At 39.0% G+C, this 15,422-nt stretch overlaps 1 protein-coding gene across 8 annotated transcripts in view; it reads left to right on the top strand.

Annotated features, from left to right (window-relative positions):
• LOC131248807 ((S)-coclaurine N-methyltransferase-like) overlaps window positions 1-15,422 on the top strand; it is a 58,936-nt gene that overhangs the window by 26,848 nt on the left and 16,666 nt on the right. For 5 of the 8 annotated variants that reach the window (XR_009172466.1, XM_058249272.1, XM_058249274.1 and 2 more), the window contains 4 exons: window positions 604-703; window positions 795-905; window positions 2,295-2,378; window positions 8,100-8,158. Coding sequence is in view for 5 of the 8 variants with exons in the window: in XM_058249272.1 (XP_058105255.1) it covers window positions 604-703; window positions 795-905; window positions 2,295-2,378; window positions 8,100-8,158 (354 nt within the window). In the remaining 3 variants the exon portion in view is untranslated. Of the gene's footprint in view, window positions 1-603; window positions 704-794; window positions 906-2,294; window positions 2,379-8,099; window positions 8,159-9,449; window positions 9,728-15,422 lie in introns of all 8 variants that reach the window. The other 3 variants (XR_009172467.1, XR_009172468.1, XM_058249271.1) reach the window with 2 other exon arrangements.

The raw sequence follows: 15,422 nt of genomic DNA on the forward strand, positions 1-15,422 counted from the left end.
GTCGGTTGTGCAGCAGATTCAGAAACCTCGCTTTGATACCATGTCAAACAACCATTTACTCCAAAAGCTTAAGTTGTCAGAGTGTGGTGTCTCAATGCATATCAAGGGACTTTATGACTTCAACACCCCCCCCACACGTGCAGGGTGGGAACTCCGCACGGGAACATATTGACGAGGGTGGAGGGACACTCACACCATAAATAGGCCGGGCTTGATTTCCCAATCCCTGGGCCGGATTTGATTTTCCTGACCCCCTGTGGGAGAATAATATATTAGCGAGGCATATTTGCTGCTATCGAGATTCGAACATAGGACCTTACACTCTGATACCATGTAAACTGAAGAATCTGGAGAATGTTTTCTGTATTTCTTCAACCCAAAGGTGGGTTTAAATAACCACTCTACAAGACTATACATGGAAGCTTATTTAGAGCTTCTCTATATATATTATATTACAACTAATAACCCATACACAATCCCATATGCACAATATTCTCACAAAATGTACGTGCAATTTGTCTGAGTCTTATTAAGCATGTGATTAATTTTGTAGTCCTGAAAATGGGTTTTTGGACTTCATCGGCTATTCACTTCCTTGTACAGGGACCTTCAACTCTCAAATGTGGAGATCATTGTTGCAGATATCAGTAAATTTGAAATGCAGGCCTCCTTTGATCGAATTTTATCTATAGAAATGTTTGAGGTATGCAATCTTATAGATTGATCTTTCTCTTTTCCAAGGCTCACAGTTAACTGATGTTGGTCTGAGAGTTGTATTTCTTTTGCTTGGATAGCACATGAAGAATTACAAGGAACTTCTTAGGAAGATATCCAAATGGATGAAAGATGATAGCCTACTTTTCATTCACTACTTCTGTCACAAAGCATTTGCTTACCACTTTGAGGTATGCTCAGTTCTACTCCCATTATATGGCACAAAATGTGGACTGCTACTTGGCATGGCTAATATTTTGTAAGCCAAAAGAAAAAAAACATATAATGCTCCTCCCTCCACAATAACCATTCATGTGTATTATCTTGATGCTTATCAAAAGCTTTAATTATGGTTGTCATTTTCAGATAGATGTTACTACTATATTTATTTCAAAATTATTCAATTAAATATTCGCTTGTTGATAAAATATTTGATTGTTTATTCGAGGTATTATACAATTCTTGAACAAGGCATATCTGTAGTTTGGCTCGGGTTTTCATTTTGTGCAGGGCCCTTTCATCACTGATCTAAACTTTTTTTACAGAATTGATTCCACCATGGGTGCTCTATGCACCAGTGTTTCAAATAGTGCCCGTAGCGTACGCTACGTAGTGTAGCATGGTTGTAGTGCTATGTAGCATCCTAAATAGTGTAAATCCCTTGTAGCGTACACTACACCTACGTAGCGTATGCTACAATGTATTTTTTTTTCAACTTTTTTTTTTAAAAAAAATGTTTTCTTTGTATCTAATGTTGAGGAATGTGACACTTGTATTGTACTTGATACTTTTAACCTTTGTGATTTTTATTTCTTTTCATAATTGTGACTTGTGGTTTCGATTAGACATTATTAATTAAAGTGGTTTACTTAGAAAGTTGTTGATGTGATAATTATTTGATTTGGTCTATATATGTGGGTTGGGTTTTGATAAATGATCACTAATAGCTTGTTTGAACATGCTTATAATTAATAAAATGAATCATTTTTTAGGCATTTTTATATTTCCCCCCTTTTTTTCCACTCTCTATTATATTTGTCCTATTTTTAAATTAAAAAATAGAAGTATCATGTAGCTTACGCTACACTCTACATATTTACACTACACGCTATAGATGGCTAAGCGCTATGCATCACGCTACTGCTATTTAAAACACTGCTATGCACCAATATTCCTCCAGATTAGATCCTAGCCACAGAAGCCTTGGCTTTTTTTGGTTGAATGTGGATAGTTGTTGCATTCTCTTTCTTAATTGAATAATTTCTAGTCAACAAATGAAAAATTAGGATTTTCCCATTTGAGAGATTTTGGTGCATGGGCCATCCACAGGGAGACCAATTATTTCAATGGTCTTGATCACTAAACCATAACCTCTACAAACTGAATTGTTGAGCAAACAATAGATAATATTCTTAGGAATTGTATGCTCTCTCTTGTTTATTCCATACTTCTTCCCCCAGTCTTGATTCTATCTTGATATTATAAACTTTTAGTTTATTTTGCAATGACAAAGATTGCAGGAAACATATTACATTCTTACTCAAATTAACATGTGGACTTTAAGCATGGTTCTCATTCAGGACACAAATGAAGATGACTGGATTACAAGATACTTCTTCACTGGAGGGACGATGCCTTCCGCAAACTTACTTCTATATTTTCAGGTGAGGTTGGCAGCTTCCCATGTTGATATACTCATCATCATTGTCATCATCATCATCATCATCGCTAGAGCTGTACATGAACAGAGTTGGCTCGATTAACTCATTTGACTCGGCTCAAAACTGGGTTTGGGCCAAGTCGAGCTAATTTTTGGGAGCTCGAAAAAATCCCAGCCGAGTCTGAGCTCGACTCAACTCGGTTCGGTCCTTGGCTTGAACCTAACTCGGTTCGGTTCGGATCGGGTTCCACACATTTGACTGGGTATAACCCACTTAACCACCCCACCCATTTGGGCCATTTCCCTCTCCCTCTTTCTGATTAAAGTTCTGGTCCGATCCAACAAGCACTGAGGTACTCTTTCTCTCCCCCCCCCCCCCCTCTCTCTCTCTCTCTGTTTGCCCCCTTCCCTCCCCTTGCTGGCCGGCCATTGTCCATGGTAGTTGGGCCGACTACTGTCAGTTAGGCTCAAGTTGTTGACCAAACTGGGCTGAGCTAGGTAGTCAGGCTCAAGGATTGAGCCAAGCCCGACTCGGTTCGACTCATGTACAGCTCTAATCATCGTCATCATCATAATCTTGGGTTATCTTTTGAATGGTAGGTAGCCAAAAAACTTTACGAACTCATCATAATCATCATCTTAGTCCCTTTTCCTAGCATTTTGGCATTGGATTTTAAATGGTAGGATGGAAAAATGTTTTGCAATCGACCCGCCACTAGAGATCAACTTTCCTCTTTAATATGGTTTATGGGCATTGGCCATTGCAGAATCTCATGTTGATACTACTCATAAGCCAGCATGGTCCCGCCAAGTCCAACCCAACTATTGGGAATGTGAGTTGGGATTCACTAAGCACACTAGGAACTTGACGTTTGAATGCATTCTATTGATTAATCGATGAATGAGGACTTAATTCATTTGTTTACCCATGAGATTAGGCTTTGGATTGCCAAAATATCGTTCTTTCATCTTGAACTTTTACTCCTTCATGCACGAATATGTAGACTTATATTTTCTGGAAAAGATTTGAATTTTTGAAAGTTAGGAAGATTGTTTCACACATGTTTTGCTCGGGACTAGTAAAATGCTAGTTGGGGGGTGTGTTGAGTGTGAAATATTGCACATTTCCCCCTATTTATGCCTTGGTTTTATGAACATGATAGCATTTAATCGATCTATTCATGCATGTTGTGTCTTGCGAGGTGATTTTGAGAGCTTAAGGTGAAAAGGATACTAAAAGCATAGAATTCGGTGCTTAAGAATTACCAAAGCAAGGATGGATCTTTGGAGACTAAGATTGAAGAATTCAAGAGTCCAAGATCTAAGAAAACCAAGTGAAGAAGGAAGAAGACCGAGTTTGCAAAGTGTAGAATTCAAGGGCTGCTGAACTTGATTGTTCGATGACATCGAACACACTTCGATGCCATCGAAGTAAGTGTTCAATGCTATTGAAGGAGGCTTGATCCCATTGGAAAATCAGAGAAAAATCAAGTTTGGTCGTTGGACAATTGGGAGTAATTCTCAATTCCATCGAAGACCCTTCAATCCCATCGAAGAGGTAGTTCGATGCCTTCGAAGCCAGTTTGATGGCATTGATAATTTCAGGAATTTTGAGCTCAACTCGCTAGACTGTTTCGGACGATTCTCGATTCCATCGAACATGTCGAAGCCAATTCGATGCCATCTAAGGAGGCGTGATTCCATCGAAGGCGTATAGAATACGCGTGGGATAGTTTCCAAATTCAATTCCAACTAGACTTCGATCATTCGATGACATCGAAGTCCCATTGAAGGTGTCATCGAAGCTGCGAAGTGTGCGAAAATTTGAGGCAGTTTGCAAAGTTGACCGAACAAAGCCTATATAAAGGAGTTCTCTGAGGCAATCTAAGCATGAATTAGGGTTGAAGGAGTAGAGCAAAGGGTGTAGCAACTTCCAAGGAGTTCTCTCTTATTCTCTAGTTAGTTTTTCATGTTTTTCTTATTAGTTTTTAGCTTAATCATGTCATTGGTTGGCTAATCTCTTAGCTAGAGCTAAGAGGTGAAGCTTGTAGTTTATTTTAATGTTTTTCTTACTTTGATTCAAGTTATGATCTTTATGTTGGATATTTCATAATTTATGGTTTGAATTTAAGAGGTGTTTTTGGATTTACTTTGATCTATCGTCGACTCCAGGCACGGTAGATGCTTGGGAACTTCATGAATGCTTTCTCTCATATTTGTGATTGTTTGATCTATAAAATTATCTAATCTACCATTGACTAAGGGCATAGTAGATGCTTTGAACTCTCTACAATCAATTCAATAAGACTGTTATACTTGGATCATTACTATGAATGTCCAAACTTATATTGGAACTGTTTATGATGTTTTAACCGCTCTATCATCCAACTGGATAGATTAGGACTTCGATTTCAGTTGAAGTATTGATTGAATCAAGTAAGGATGCATTAAGATAACTGCAAGTGGATCCTTGGCAACTCTAGTTTCCATAATTTTGATAGTTTTAATTCACAAAATATCTCAATTATAGTTTTAAGTTTAGTTGTTGGTTCTAATTCTTAATTAGTTCAGAAATTTATACATTTTCAGTCCTTGTGGGTACGACCTCGGTCTCACCGATCACTACATCGCTACCTTGCACTTGGGGTACAAGTGAACAATTATCCAGGATAATCTCATTGGAAAGTTGTCAAATGTATATTTCGTTATCTCTAAGGAACTAAGGAGTTGATGTAGTGTTATGAAGGCACGAATCTCTAGCTTAAAGGATTTTAGACGTCACTTGAGGTAATGACCCTGATGTGAAAAAGTCGACTTCAGGCTATGTATTCTTTTTTCGATAAGGTGTTATCTCATGCTCGAGTAAGAAACAACCATCCATAACCCTAGCATAGAGGCCGATTACATTGTATGTTATGTTACTATTCAGGAATGTGCATGGGTCAAGAGATTCTTACTAGGTCTAGGCATTGTATTAGGCATTTGTGAGCCTGTATCATTGAGAATGGAGAACATTACTGCCATTGACTTAGTGAAGAACCCTAAACACCACCGGGAGTCCAATCACATTGAGATAAAATATCATTACGCACATGATCAAGCAAGAGTTAAAAAGGTCACCATCTGTTATATCCTCACCAAAGAGGTGTTAGTGGCCTCATGATGAAAACTATCGCTAGAGACATTTCAAGCTCACGTCAGGCAAATGGAATTGAGAAGAGCTTGAGGAATAAATTTATAAACATTCATTTTCTTTATTAATGAGCACTATTATTGACTAAGTATATGGATCATCAATATTTATCTAGAGATTTTGAGGGATCTCCACTTTTGTTAGCAGGTCAATCGCCTACTTGCACTGGTAGACCAACTCTGAATGTATAAGAGGTATAATCAAGGTGATGTTCATACATTGAGGTGTGAACCACCCTTTATCATAAAGAATAGAGGATGAGGATACAGGTGATGAGATGTTGTATTCGCCTACAACTCTAAGGGACTTAAGATTAAACAAATCAAAGTTGAAATAACATAATCTCACAATTACTTTTCTAATTAATGTCATGGCATGATTAAAAGCTAGATCATGAAAATATGAAATGAGTAATACCTCATGTGTGATGACCTGTATATTGTAGACTCAATGTTTGCCTATTATCGTCTACTTTACAACGTGAATTGTGACCGCATACAGTGACTTATTACCTATAGATTGCTTTAATACGATATAATTATTGCAACGTGCGAGTAGCTAATCCTATAAGTGATTATTTGTGTCATCGTCTTGCCTCTTGTGTATAAGAGAATGAGATTGAGTATCACTACTTTAGTGTACAATAACGAAGGTCTGCAAATTGGCCTGACTCAATTACACAAGAAAAATGACTTAATTGATTCCAATTTACACATTTGTGTGGAAAAATTTCGATGACAAATATACCAAATTTCTAGAACTATTAATAAGAACTATTAATACACACTAAAAGACTTATCCACTGGTAATATAGAGTTTTTATAGCTTTTTACAAACAATATTATTTTAAAACTATGTATTATATTATTACTTTAAAAGAATTTAAATTGATGCTTGTGAGAAACTATTTTTTTTTTTTAATAAACTCAATAAATTGAATAAATAAGTATATTGGAAATGTACTCCAGGTCAAGAGTCAGCTCCATAATGTGGTCATGTGAACTATGACAAGCATCGCAACACTTAGGTTATTAATTGCTTGCTAGGTGGTCACTTAGTAGTCAAACACGTGTAAGAAGAAAACAATATTCCAACTGGTCCCATGCCTTTTATTTTTATGATTATGATTTTTTGTCTTCATTATGGGAGACGAGGTAGATGGACATTCTATATTGTGCTCACCAACAATATGATTGATTGGGAGATGCTGGATATGGGCCTTTGGGGCCCACATGTGGACAACCACTAGTGGGTGGATCTCACACAAGTGTTCCTCTGAATTCTTCTTTTCGAAAAGTGGAGGGAGAGATAGCGAATGAGATGGGATAACCCCTGCCTCATCCAAAATCCTCCCTCACATTTTTATCCATTCCTTTATGAAAATGGGAGGCATTCCCCCATTAGGTGTATATAAACAATGAGAGAGTATCCTAGGGAGAGAAAATACCTGTCTCTTTAGCTCGACTTTAGACGATCTAATCCATTGATTGATTCAGAGGGGTCATATCAAAGGACAAGAATCTCTTTACTCCCATAGTGGTTCAATAGACCTCTAGACATAGACTGTTGATCTTGGCTTTATGCAAAGGTCCGAAGATTGTGTAGATTATTAGACCTGTAGACCCACCCATCTAGGCCATCTTTCAACTATTACATGCCCTCTCCAAAGGGTGAGCGAGCAAGGTAGGATCATGGAGGGGTAGTAGCTATGAAAAGCATTAAGCATGAAGCTTTGTGCATGAAATGTCATGTTTGAGTAGTTGGCAACCAAAAATAGCATAAAATCCACCAATAAATGGTTGCCAACATGAGACACATGCTAACATAGTAAAGCCTCACATATCATTGCAAAATGCTTTCATAGTGGCTTATCTTTGAAATTCATGCGCATTTAGCACCCTATTAATACTCTATTTCACTGTAATTTATTACACATGCTCTTAGCGTGAAAACTAAGCTTTCATCTGAGTTGGTCTTCCATCCTGAGGAATATCTTTGTTCTTAGTCATTTTCTCTTTGATATGCTTCATCGAACCAAACTTGTTTATTCTATTACATTGAAATGAAAGGAAAAAAAAAGCACTACTATTTTATTTTCTTGCATTCACTTGTTTTTATTTTTAAAAATTGATGATAATTGTTGCATTACCTTGCTCCATACAAAGACCTTTAAACTGAATACTATTGCCAAATACCCTAATTTTATTATATTTAGCCTCACAGGCTGGATATTATTATATTGTAGTATTTTGCAGTGTGGGAATAACATGGTATTCTACTTCTGCTGAAATGGCCTTTTTTTTAGTCAAATACAAAAAGTTGTAAATTGAATACTAGTGCTAAATACCATAATTTTATTATATTTAGCCTCACAAGCTAAATATTATTTTATTGTAGTATTTTGCAATGTGGGAATACCATATTATTATATTTTAGTATTTTGCAGTGTGGGAATACCATGAATATTTTTATTTTATGTGATAAGCATTATTCTTCTAAACTTAGATTTGCTTCCATAATTGTTTAATGCAGGATGATGTTTCGATTGTCAATCATTGGCTTGTAAATGGGATGCATTATGCACGCACAAGGTATGAATATGATATGATACTATGAACATTAAATAATGATGACAGTGAAAAAATTTTTGATGTTGATGCTGATAAGAAATAGAATTATATCATGAATGTTATTTTAAAATATCGAACTTTGGGCAATATCTTGTACTACCCTAAAGAAACAATGGAGATGCCTCAGATCACTAGTTTGAGAAATATAATTTAAGAAGCAGGTGTCGATTAAAAACAAAACAAAAAGAAGAGGAGGAAGAAGAAAAGGAAGAAGAAGAAATATTTAAGATATTCTTAGAAGAAAGCAATTACATATTCTTGTTAAAAAGCTAAAAAGAAATCTTTAACTATGCTCTTATAGCCGCTAAGAGTAAGGCAATTGCAGAATGAAGAAGCTTCACCATATTGGCCTTCGAAGATTGGAGGCAATTTGAAACATGGAAATGAAAAAGTTTAATGGTTTTCTCTAGGTCTTGCGAGGCAGACAAATGCTGCGAGAAGATACCCATGCTAAGAGGATTGTGTATTTTCTCTTACTATTCTAAAAATCTTAATCACCAGAGGAGGTGCTCGGATTTTCAATGGGCTATAACTAATAAGCTAGGGCTTTGGAGGTCTGCTTTGTTTATTATTGTGATTTATTGTAGAAACTTGGGAGCTAGGTGTTCCATTGCTCTAAGGGATGTCAATTAGGTGCCTAATAGGCTCTCTAAAGAGAGTGACAAGAGAATCACTCACTATCTGTACCTTGATGTATCTGTGATGATGCTTTTTTTTTTTTTTTTTTTAAAGGTTATTTAATAAAACTTTAGTAGCCTTTTAGAAAAAAAAATCTTTTTTTTTTTGATAGGTGTCCCAGTTGTAGTAGTAGCAATTCTAGCATGATTAGTGAGATGATTGTTGACAAACACTTGTAGCCATAAGCAATGGAAAATAAGCATGAAGACATTATTACTTCAATGTCAACTAATAAAAAAAACTTGATATCATACTTCATTGAAAATATTAAGATGATGAAAAGTACCTTATTGTGTAGTGGTAAACAACAAACCAAAGATTAAATACAAAAGTTCTATATTGAAAGAAGGGTTGGGTGATAATCAGGGATAGGATGATTAGGATTGATTGATGTAAGTAATGCTTTATCTCGATACAAACTATAAGGAATGATATATAGGGAAGCATGTTTCATTTGGTTGGCATGTAATGCAGAACCTTTATCAATCTGTTTGTACCTCTGGCCAAAGCTTATCTCCGACTATTCAGGATCGAACACGTGTGAGTTGTATGTACGCTTGTTCAACGGTCGCAGGATTTTCTGTGGATATGTATGATTGCATGTCAAAAGGAGGCAACAACGTATCAGTTGCATTAAAAGCGATCGACATAGGTGCGACTGGGTCTGAGTGGCTAAGCAACAAGTAGCCAATGGCCAAGTTCACATGATTTCTGGAGAGGTGTTTGAAGATCACAGAGAGCAAGAACGTGGGAAGTATTAGGAAGCAGAGCGAGGGAAGAAACAGTTACAATAACCGTCAAGACGTGGGAAGCATCTAGAGCAATGAAGCAATGTTGTAAATAGAAGATCAAGTAAGCTTAAAAATTCGTCTCACACCAACCCAAACAAATCAACAAATCCAATTATCTTTCAATTATCTCGTCAGATTTACATTCCATAATGTAATCGTCTTTCCTTATCAAGTAAAGTCTTTTCCTTAGCATAATTATTTACTTTCCGCACTTGCCATTTATATTTCTTAGCTTAATTCATAGTGTAAGTACAACAACTGATAATCATAGCTGTAATTGGAGCACTCTCCAGTGGTCGATAACGGCCGATTGTAAGTTTTCTTTCTTATTCCGTTTCATTTGCATTGAGAAAGTCCTTTCGTACGGAAGGCATAAAGTAACCCATCATCGGAGGACGAACTCCACCCTCTAACTATCGCCTAATCCATTTACACTTTGAGCGAGTGGCTAAATAGGCAACCAGTCCCCTCAGACCTCGGTCATACTCAGTGTTTGCCTACTTTGGTGCTCGGGGTCATTGTTGTTCGGTTTGAATTGTAATTGCAATCCCAATTCTGGCACGCCCGTGCGCCACCCATGCTAGAGAACGAGAAAACCGCGACGAACAATTTTCTGGCACGCTCGGTGGGACCATATTTAATTAGGTTATCGGTCTAGCTGTTGCCAAGAATGCAGAGAAGAAGCGGTAGAATTGCCGGAAACGAACTTGCAATGCCAACCGCACCACCCCCGGGGGATGATGTCTAGGTTCAAGCACCCCCGAGGGAAATTAATTTGAATGTTAACCTGACCGGAAATCAAGCATGGCCATCCACGGTTTGTCCTATTCTTCTGAATTTAAGTATCAACGATACTCAAGGATGTTCATACGAGCTTCCAAATGGTGCAGTAATATGGGAGAGCTCAAGCAGAGCAATTTCGTCAACAGGCTGAAAGTGCTAATCGCTTCATGGCCAGTCAGAGTGAAGCCATGCAACGATTGTTAGCCATTGTGACGGAGCAAACACAACCAACACAACAACATAATGGGAGTTCGGTCGGTAATGCTATCCCATTCCCACCGACACCACTTTTACAGCGCAATGCTCCACATATTCCTCCCCTAGAGGTCAGGAATGTGCCACCCCCTGTAGAGGTTAGGTGACCTGAGCAGGAGGTTGGGAATTTTGAAAATAGAAACCAAGGGCCGCCAATTGGGTTCTACCCGTTGCAAGGTCCTAGGTTTCAGGAGAATTTTAATCGATTTGGTCCGGATCATTCGCCAGCCATGGAGCCTCAACGGATCAATCGCGACCAAATACTGCAGCTTGTGCAGGAAGTTGTTGGCCAAGTACTAGGCTGCAATACTATTCCTACGTATCATAAACATACCCTAAATGGGTGGATTGACAACACCCAGTACCGAGGAACTATTGACTAGATTTCACCTTATTTTCAGGTGAGCACAGTCAGTCAACTATTGAACATGTCGGCCGGTTTACTATGTAATGTGGTGAGCTAGCCAATAATGATTATTATATATTGCAGTTATTTGGTCACTAATTGACCGCCACGACCTTTACATGGTATTCGAACCTGTCACTAGATTCAATACATAGCTGGCATGAATTAGAGGAAAAATTTCATGCTCATTTTTTCTCAAGGAATAGGGATATAACCATGGCCGAGCTCGCACGTTTCTGACAGCTACCTGGGGAATCCTGCGAAAGTTATATTATGCGATTTAAGTGGGCGAAAAGCCGCTGTAAGGTAGTCATGAGTAATGACCGAGGCCGAATTCGTGCAGCTTGCACAAGACGGCCTAGAGTACAAACTTCGTAAAAAGTTCGTAAGCACGGAGTTTGCTGATTTATACGACCTTACTAAGAAGGTTTCTCGATATGAGGAGGGGGCTAGACAAGAAAATTCGTCAATTGGAACGTATTATAACGATCCTAATTACGAAATTACGGTTGCTGAAGTAGTGGCTAAAAAGCCATTAGTATGCTCGATGTTGGTCAAGGTAGAATCAACTGCCCCAGCAGCTCAGAAAGCCTAGAAAATATATTCCTTTGATATTACTCGGGCCGAAGAGATCTTTGATTTCATGTTAGAGGCAAAGTTTATAAGGTTCCTATTAATCATAAGATACATTCGGCCGACGAATTAAAAAAGGTTGAGTATTGCAAATGGCATGGATTTTGGTCCCATTCTACTAACAAATGTATCATTTTCAGGAATCTCATTCAAGATCACATCGACCGCGGATTACTGAAATTTCCAGAAAAGGAAAAGGAAGCCATGCTGATTGATACTGATCCATTCCTGGCCGGCATGGAGATAAACATTGTCAAAACTGATTCAAGGGATTGACCTCGACTGAAAGTTGAACTTGGTTCAGAAAATCCGTGTAAAGCGCACGGTCGATACACGCCAAGATGGCGATGGGCATCTCAGTATATATGTGATCGAAGGAACAATAAAAAATCACAGCTATGTGATTGCTGCGTTCGAGAAATCCCTTCATGAACAATAAATCATCCCAAGTTGGGAATTTCCAACCCTGGCCTCGGTTGAGACCATCAATGGTCGAAGCAACCAGTGTCCAACCGCCAATTGCCGTGATGGTCACCTTTGATTAGGATGGTCAAACCTCCTGCCACGCGAGAGGGAGTGTGGAAATGGCTTACTCACCCGAAGTTCCCGGCGGTACTGGAAGCTTTGACCAAAACCCAAAAACGCCGATGGCAGAGAAACAGAGCCGCAACAAGAAGAGAAAGAGAAGGGAACGAAACACTTCTTCGACCGGAGCCCAGGCTACTGTGTCCATTCTGGAAAGGACCCTCACCTGACGGACAAGTGGCTGTAAACACAGTTGAGGCCATCATTCCGCCTGTTGATCAAGAAAGTGAAGACCCTCTTCAAATCATCGTACATATCAGCCCATCTAGATGGTTGCCCTGTTACTAGAATTCTAGTAGAAAACGGAGCCGTAGTAAACCTAATACCAAAAAGAATGCTGGCCAAATTAGGAAAAACTGCGGCTGATCTGATTCCGTCTGAAGTGACTGTCAGTAATTTTGCCAGTCACGTTACCAATACACATGGTGTCCTACCGGTCGACCTTACTGTAGGCACCAAGTTTGTCCTAGCACCATTCTTTGTAGTTGACACGTCGTCAAGTTACAATGCTTTACTAGGGAGAGATTGGATTCATTCTTTTGCATGCATCCCATCTTCTCTTCACCAGTGAATCAAGATAGGGTCGAGCTTGTCTTGGCTAATAATAAACCCTTTCTAGCCATTTCGAACGCTAATGAAGCCTATTATTATGGTGAAGAAATAGGGCCCATTAGGTTCACTAGAAGGAATAAATACGGTCACCTGACCGACATTATAGTAAAGAAGAATCAGGGCAGCATTGTACAAGAGATGCCGACTCAGGAAAACGAGGCTCAGCCGAAGGACATTTCCGTTATCGGCCAGTTACAAGTCGTGTTATCGAAGAGATATCATGATTGTGATAGACAGCTGAAGGAATAGTATGCGAGGCTGACTTCGGGGCTAGAATAAAGAGGCTTGAAGAAAGCCTGAGAGAGATTGACAGAAGAAGCAGAGGAGCATTGACTGTAAGTTCAAGACCCGCTGGACGAAATAAATATGGGGATGGATCAGAATCCAAGGCCCACGTTTACAAGTAATCTGTTATGATTGCCTGAGCGGGACGAAATAATAAGGCTGCTACAAAATTTTGTAGATTGTTTTGCATGGGACTATCATGATATGCCAGGACTGAACAGATCTTTGGTCGAGCACGGATTGCCCACCAAAGAGGGACATCGACCATACAAACAACCTCTAAGACGGACGACGTCTGAAGTTACTCTTAAGATTAAAGAAGAAATCGAACGACTCTTGAAAGCTGGGTTCATTTGGCTGATCAAATATGCTGAGTGGATGTCAAACATAGTCCCAGTAATGAAGAAGAATGGTAAGTTGAGAGTGTGCATTGATTTCAGAAATTTGAATTTAGCCACTCTTAAAGACGAATACCCCATGCCTATGGCCGATCAGTTAATCGATCGGGTTGCTGGACATGGAATTGTGTCTTTCTTGGACGGACATTCGGGGTATAATCAGATCTACATAGCTTTGGATGATATGCCAAAGACCGCATTCAGATGTCTCAGACCTTTAGGGACTTATTGCTGGGTGGTAATGCATTTCGGCTTGAAGAATGCAGGGGCTATATACCAAAGAGTAATGAATGCCATCTTTCACAATATGATTGGCCGTTTTATGGAGGTCTATGTTGACGATGTAGTGGTTAAGTCGACCAATGCGGAAGAGCATCTGGCCCACTTATGCCAGTCTTTTGAACGAATGAGACTCCATAATTGAAAATGAACCCTATGAAATATGCTTTCGGGGTATCAGCCGGTAATTTTTTTTATAGGATTCCTTGTACATCAGAGAGGGATCAAAATCGATCAAAATAAGGCTCAGGGCGTGATCGACGCACGGCCACCAAGGAACAAGCCTGAGTTACAGAAGTTCCTGGGCCACCTAAATTTCTTACGACGCTCCAAATCTAACTGTGCAGGCATGACTAACGTTTTTTCCTTGTTGTTGAAATTAAAATGGGGGACTGAGTTTGTATGGGAAGTAGAACATCAGCTAGCTTTTGACCGAATCAAGGAATATTTGATGAAGCCGCTCGTGTCAATACATCCTATCAAGAATCAGCTGCTCAAGTTATATATAGCTGCTTCCATAGGATTAATCGGAGCCCTCTTAGCACAAGAGGACGATTTACGGAAAGAGAGAGCAATCTACTGTCTGAGCCGAGTGTTTCTTGATGCAGAAATGTGATATTTAGCTATGGAAAAATTGTGTCTGTCTTTGTATTTCGTAGCCACCAAGCTTAGACATTACTTGTTGGGCGAAAGGGTTCATATGGTATCTGTAACGGATTTTCAAATACATGCTAAATCGGTCCATTTTAAGCGGCCGAATTGGTAAATGGGTATTGGTGTTATCAAAATTCGACTTGCATTATCTGCCGCAGAAAGCAGTAAAGGGTAGAGCCATAACAGATTTTTTGGCTTGTCATCCATCCGATTTAGAGGAGCAAATCCCACCAAACATTGTGGATTCATATTGCGTACAACTCACGCCCTGGAAACTAATCTTCGATGGGTCAAGGACCCATGAAACATTTGGGGTCGGTATAGTGTTGATCGCTCCCAATGGAAATCGGCAAGAGTTTGCATTTCAGTTAGAATTCGAGTGTACTAATAATTAGGCCGAATATGAGGCTGTGATAATCGGCTTGGAAATTTTGTTAGAATTACATGTGAAGGACGTGATGATTATTGGGGATTCACAATTGGTGATAAATTAGATGGCATGTTTGTTTAGATGCACCGGCCCATCTTTATTACCGTACTACGCGGTGTCCAACCAATTGCTTGAATGATTCAATGACGTCCAATTGATGCATGTCACTCGAGATAACAATGTGGATGCCAATGAAATCGCACAATTGGCAGCAAGTCTTGAGGCATGGAAGGGAGTGGCCGGTCCGTCGATTACAATTCGAAAAAGATCATTACCTTTTGTTTTCCTAAGGGGAAGTATAGCGGAAGTTTGTTTGATTGAAACAGATGAGGACGATTGGAGGGCTCCCCTTATGGGTTACTTACAAAGTCTTCGAACCAAGGCTGATAGAAGTACAAGGTGATTGGCCATTAATTACGTTATGGTTGATAACAAA

The sequence above is a fragment of the Magnolia sinica genome, chromosome 6 (assembly GCF_029962835.1).
Source record: "Magnolia sinica isolate HGM2019 chromosome 6, MsV1, whole genome shotgun sequence".
Classification (NCBI taxonomy): domain Eukaryota; kingdom Viridiplantae; phylum Streptophyta; class Magnoliopsida; order Magnoliales; family Magnoliaceae; genus Magnolia; species Magnolia sinica.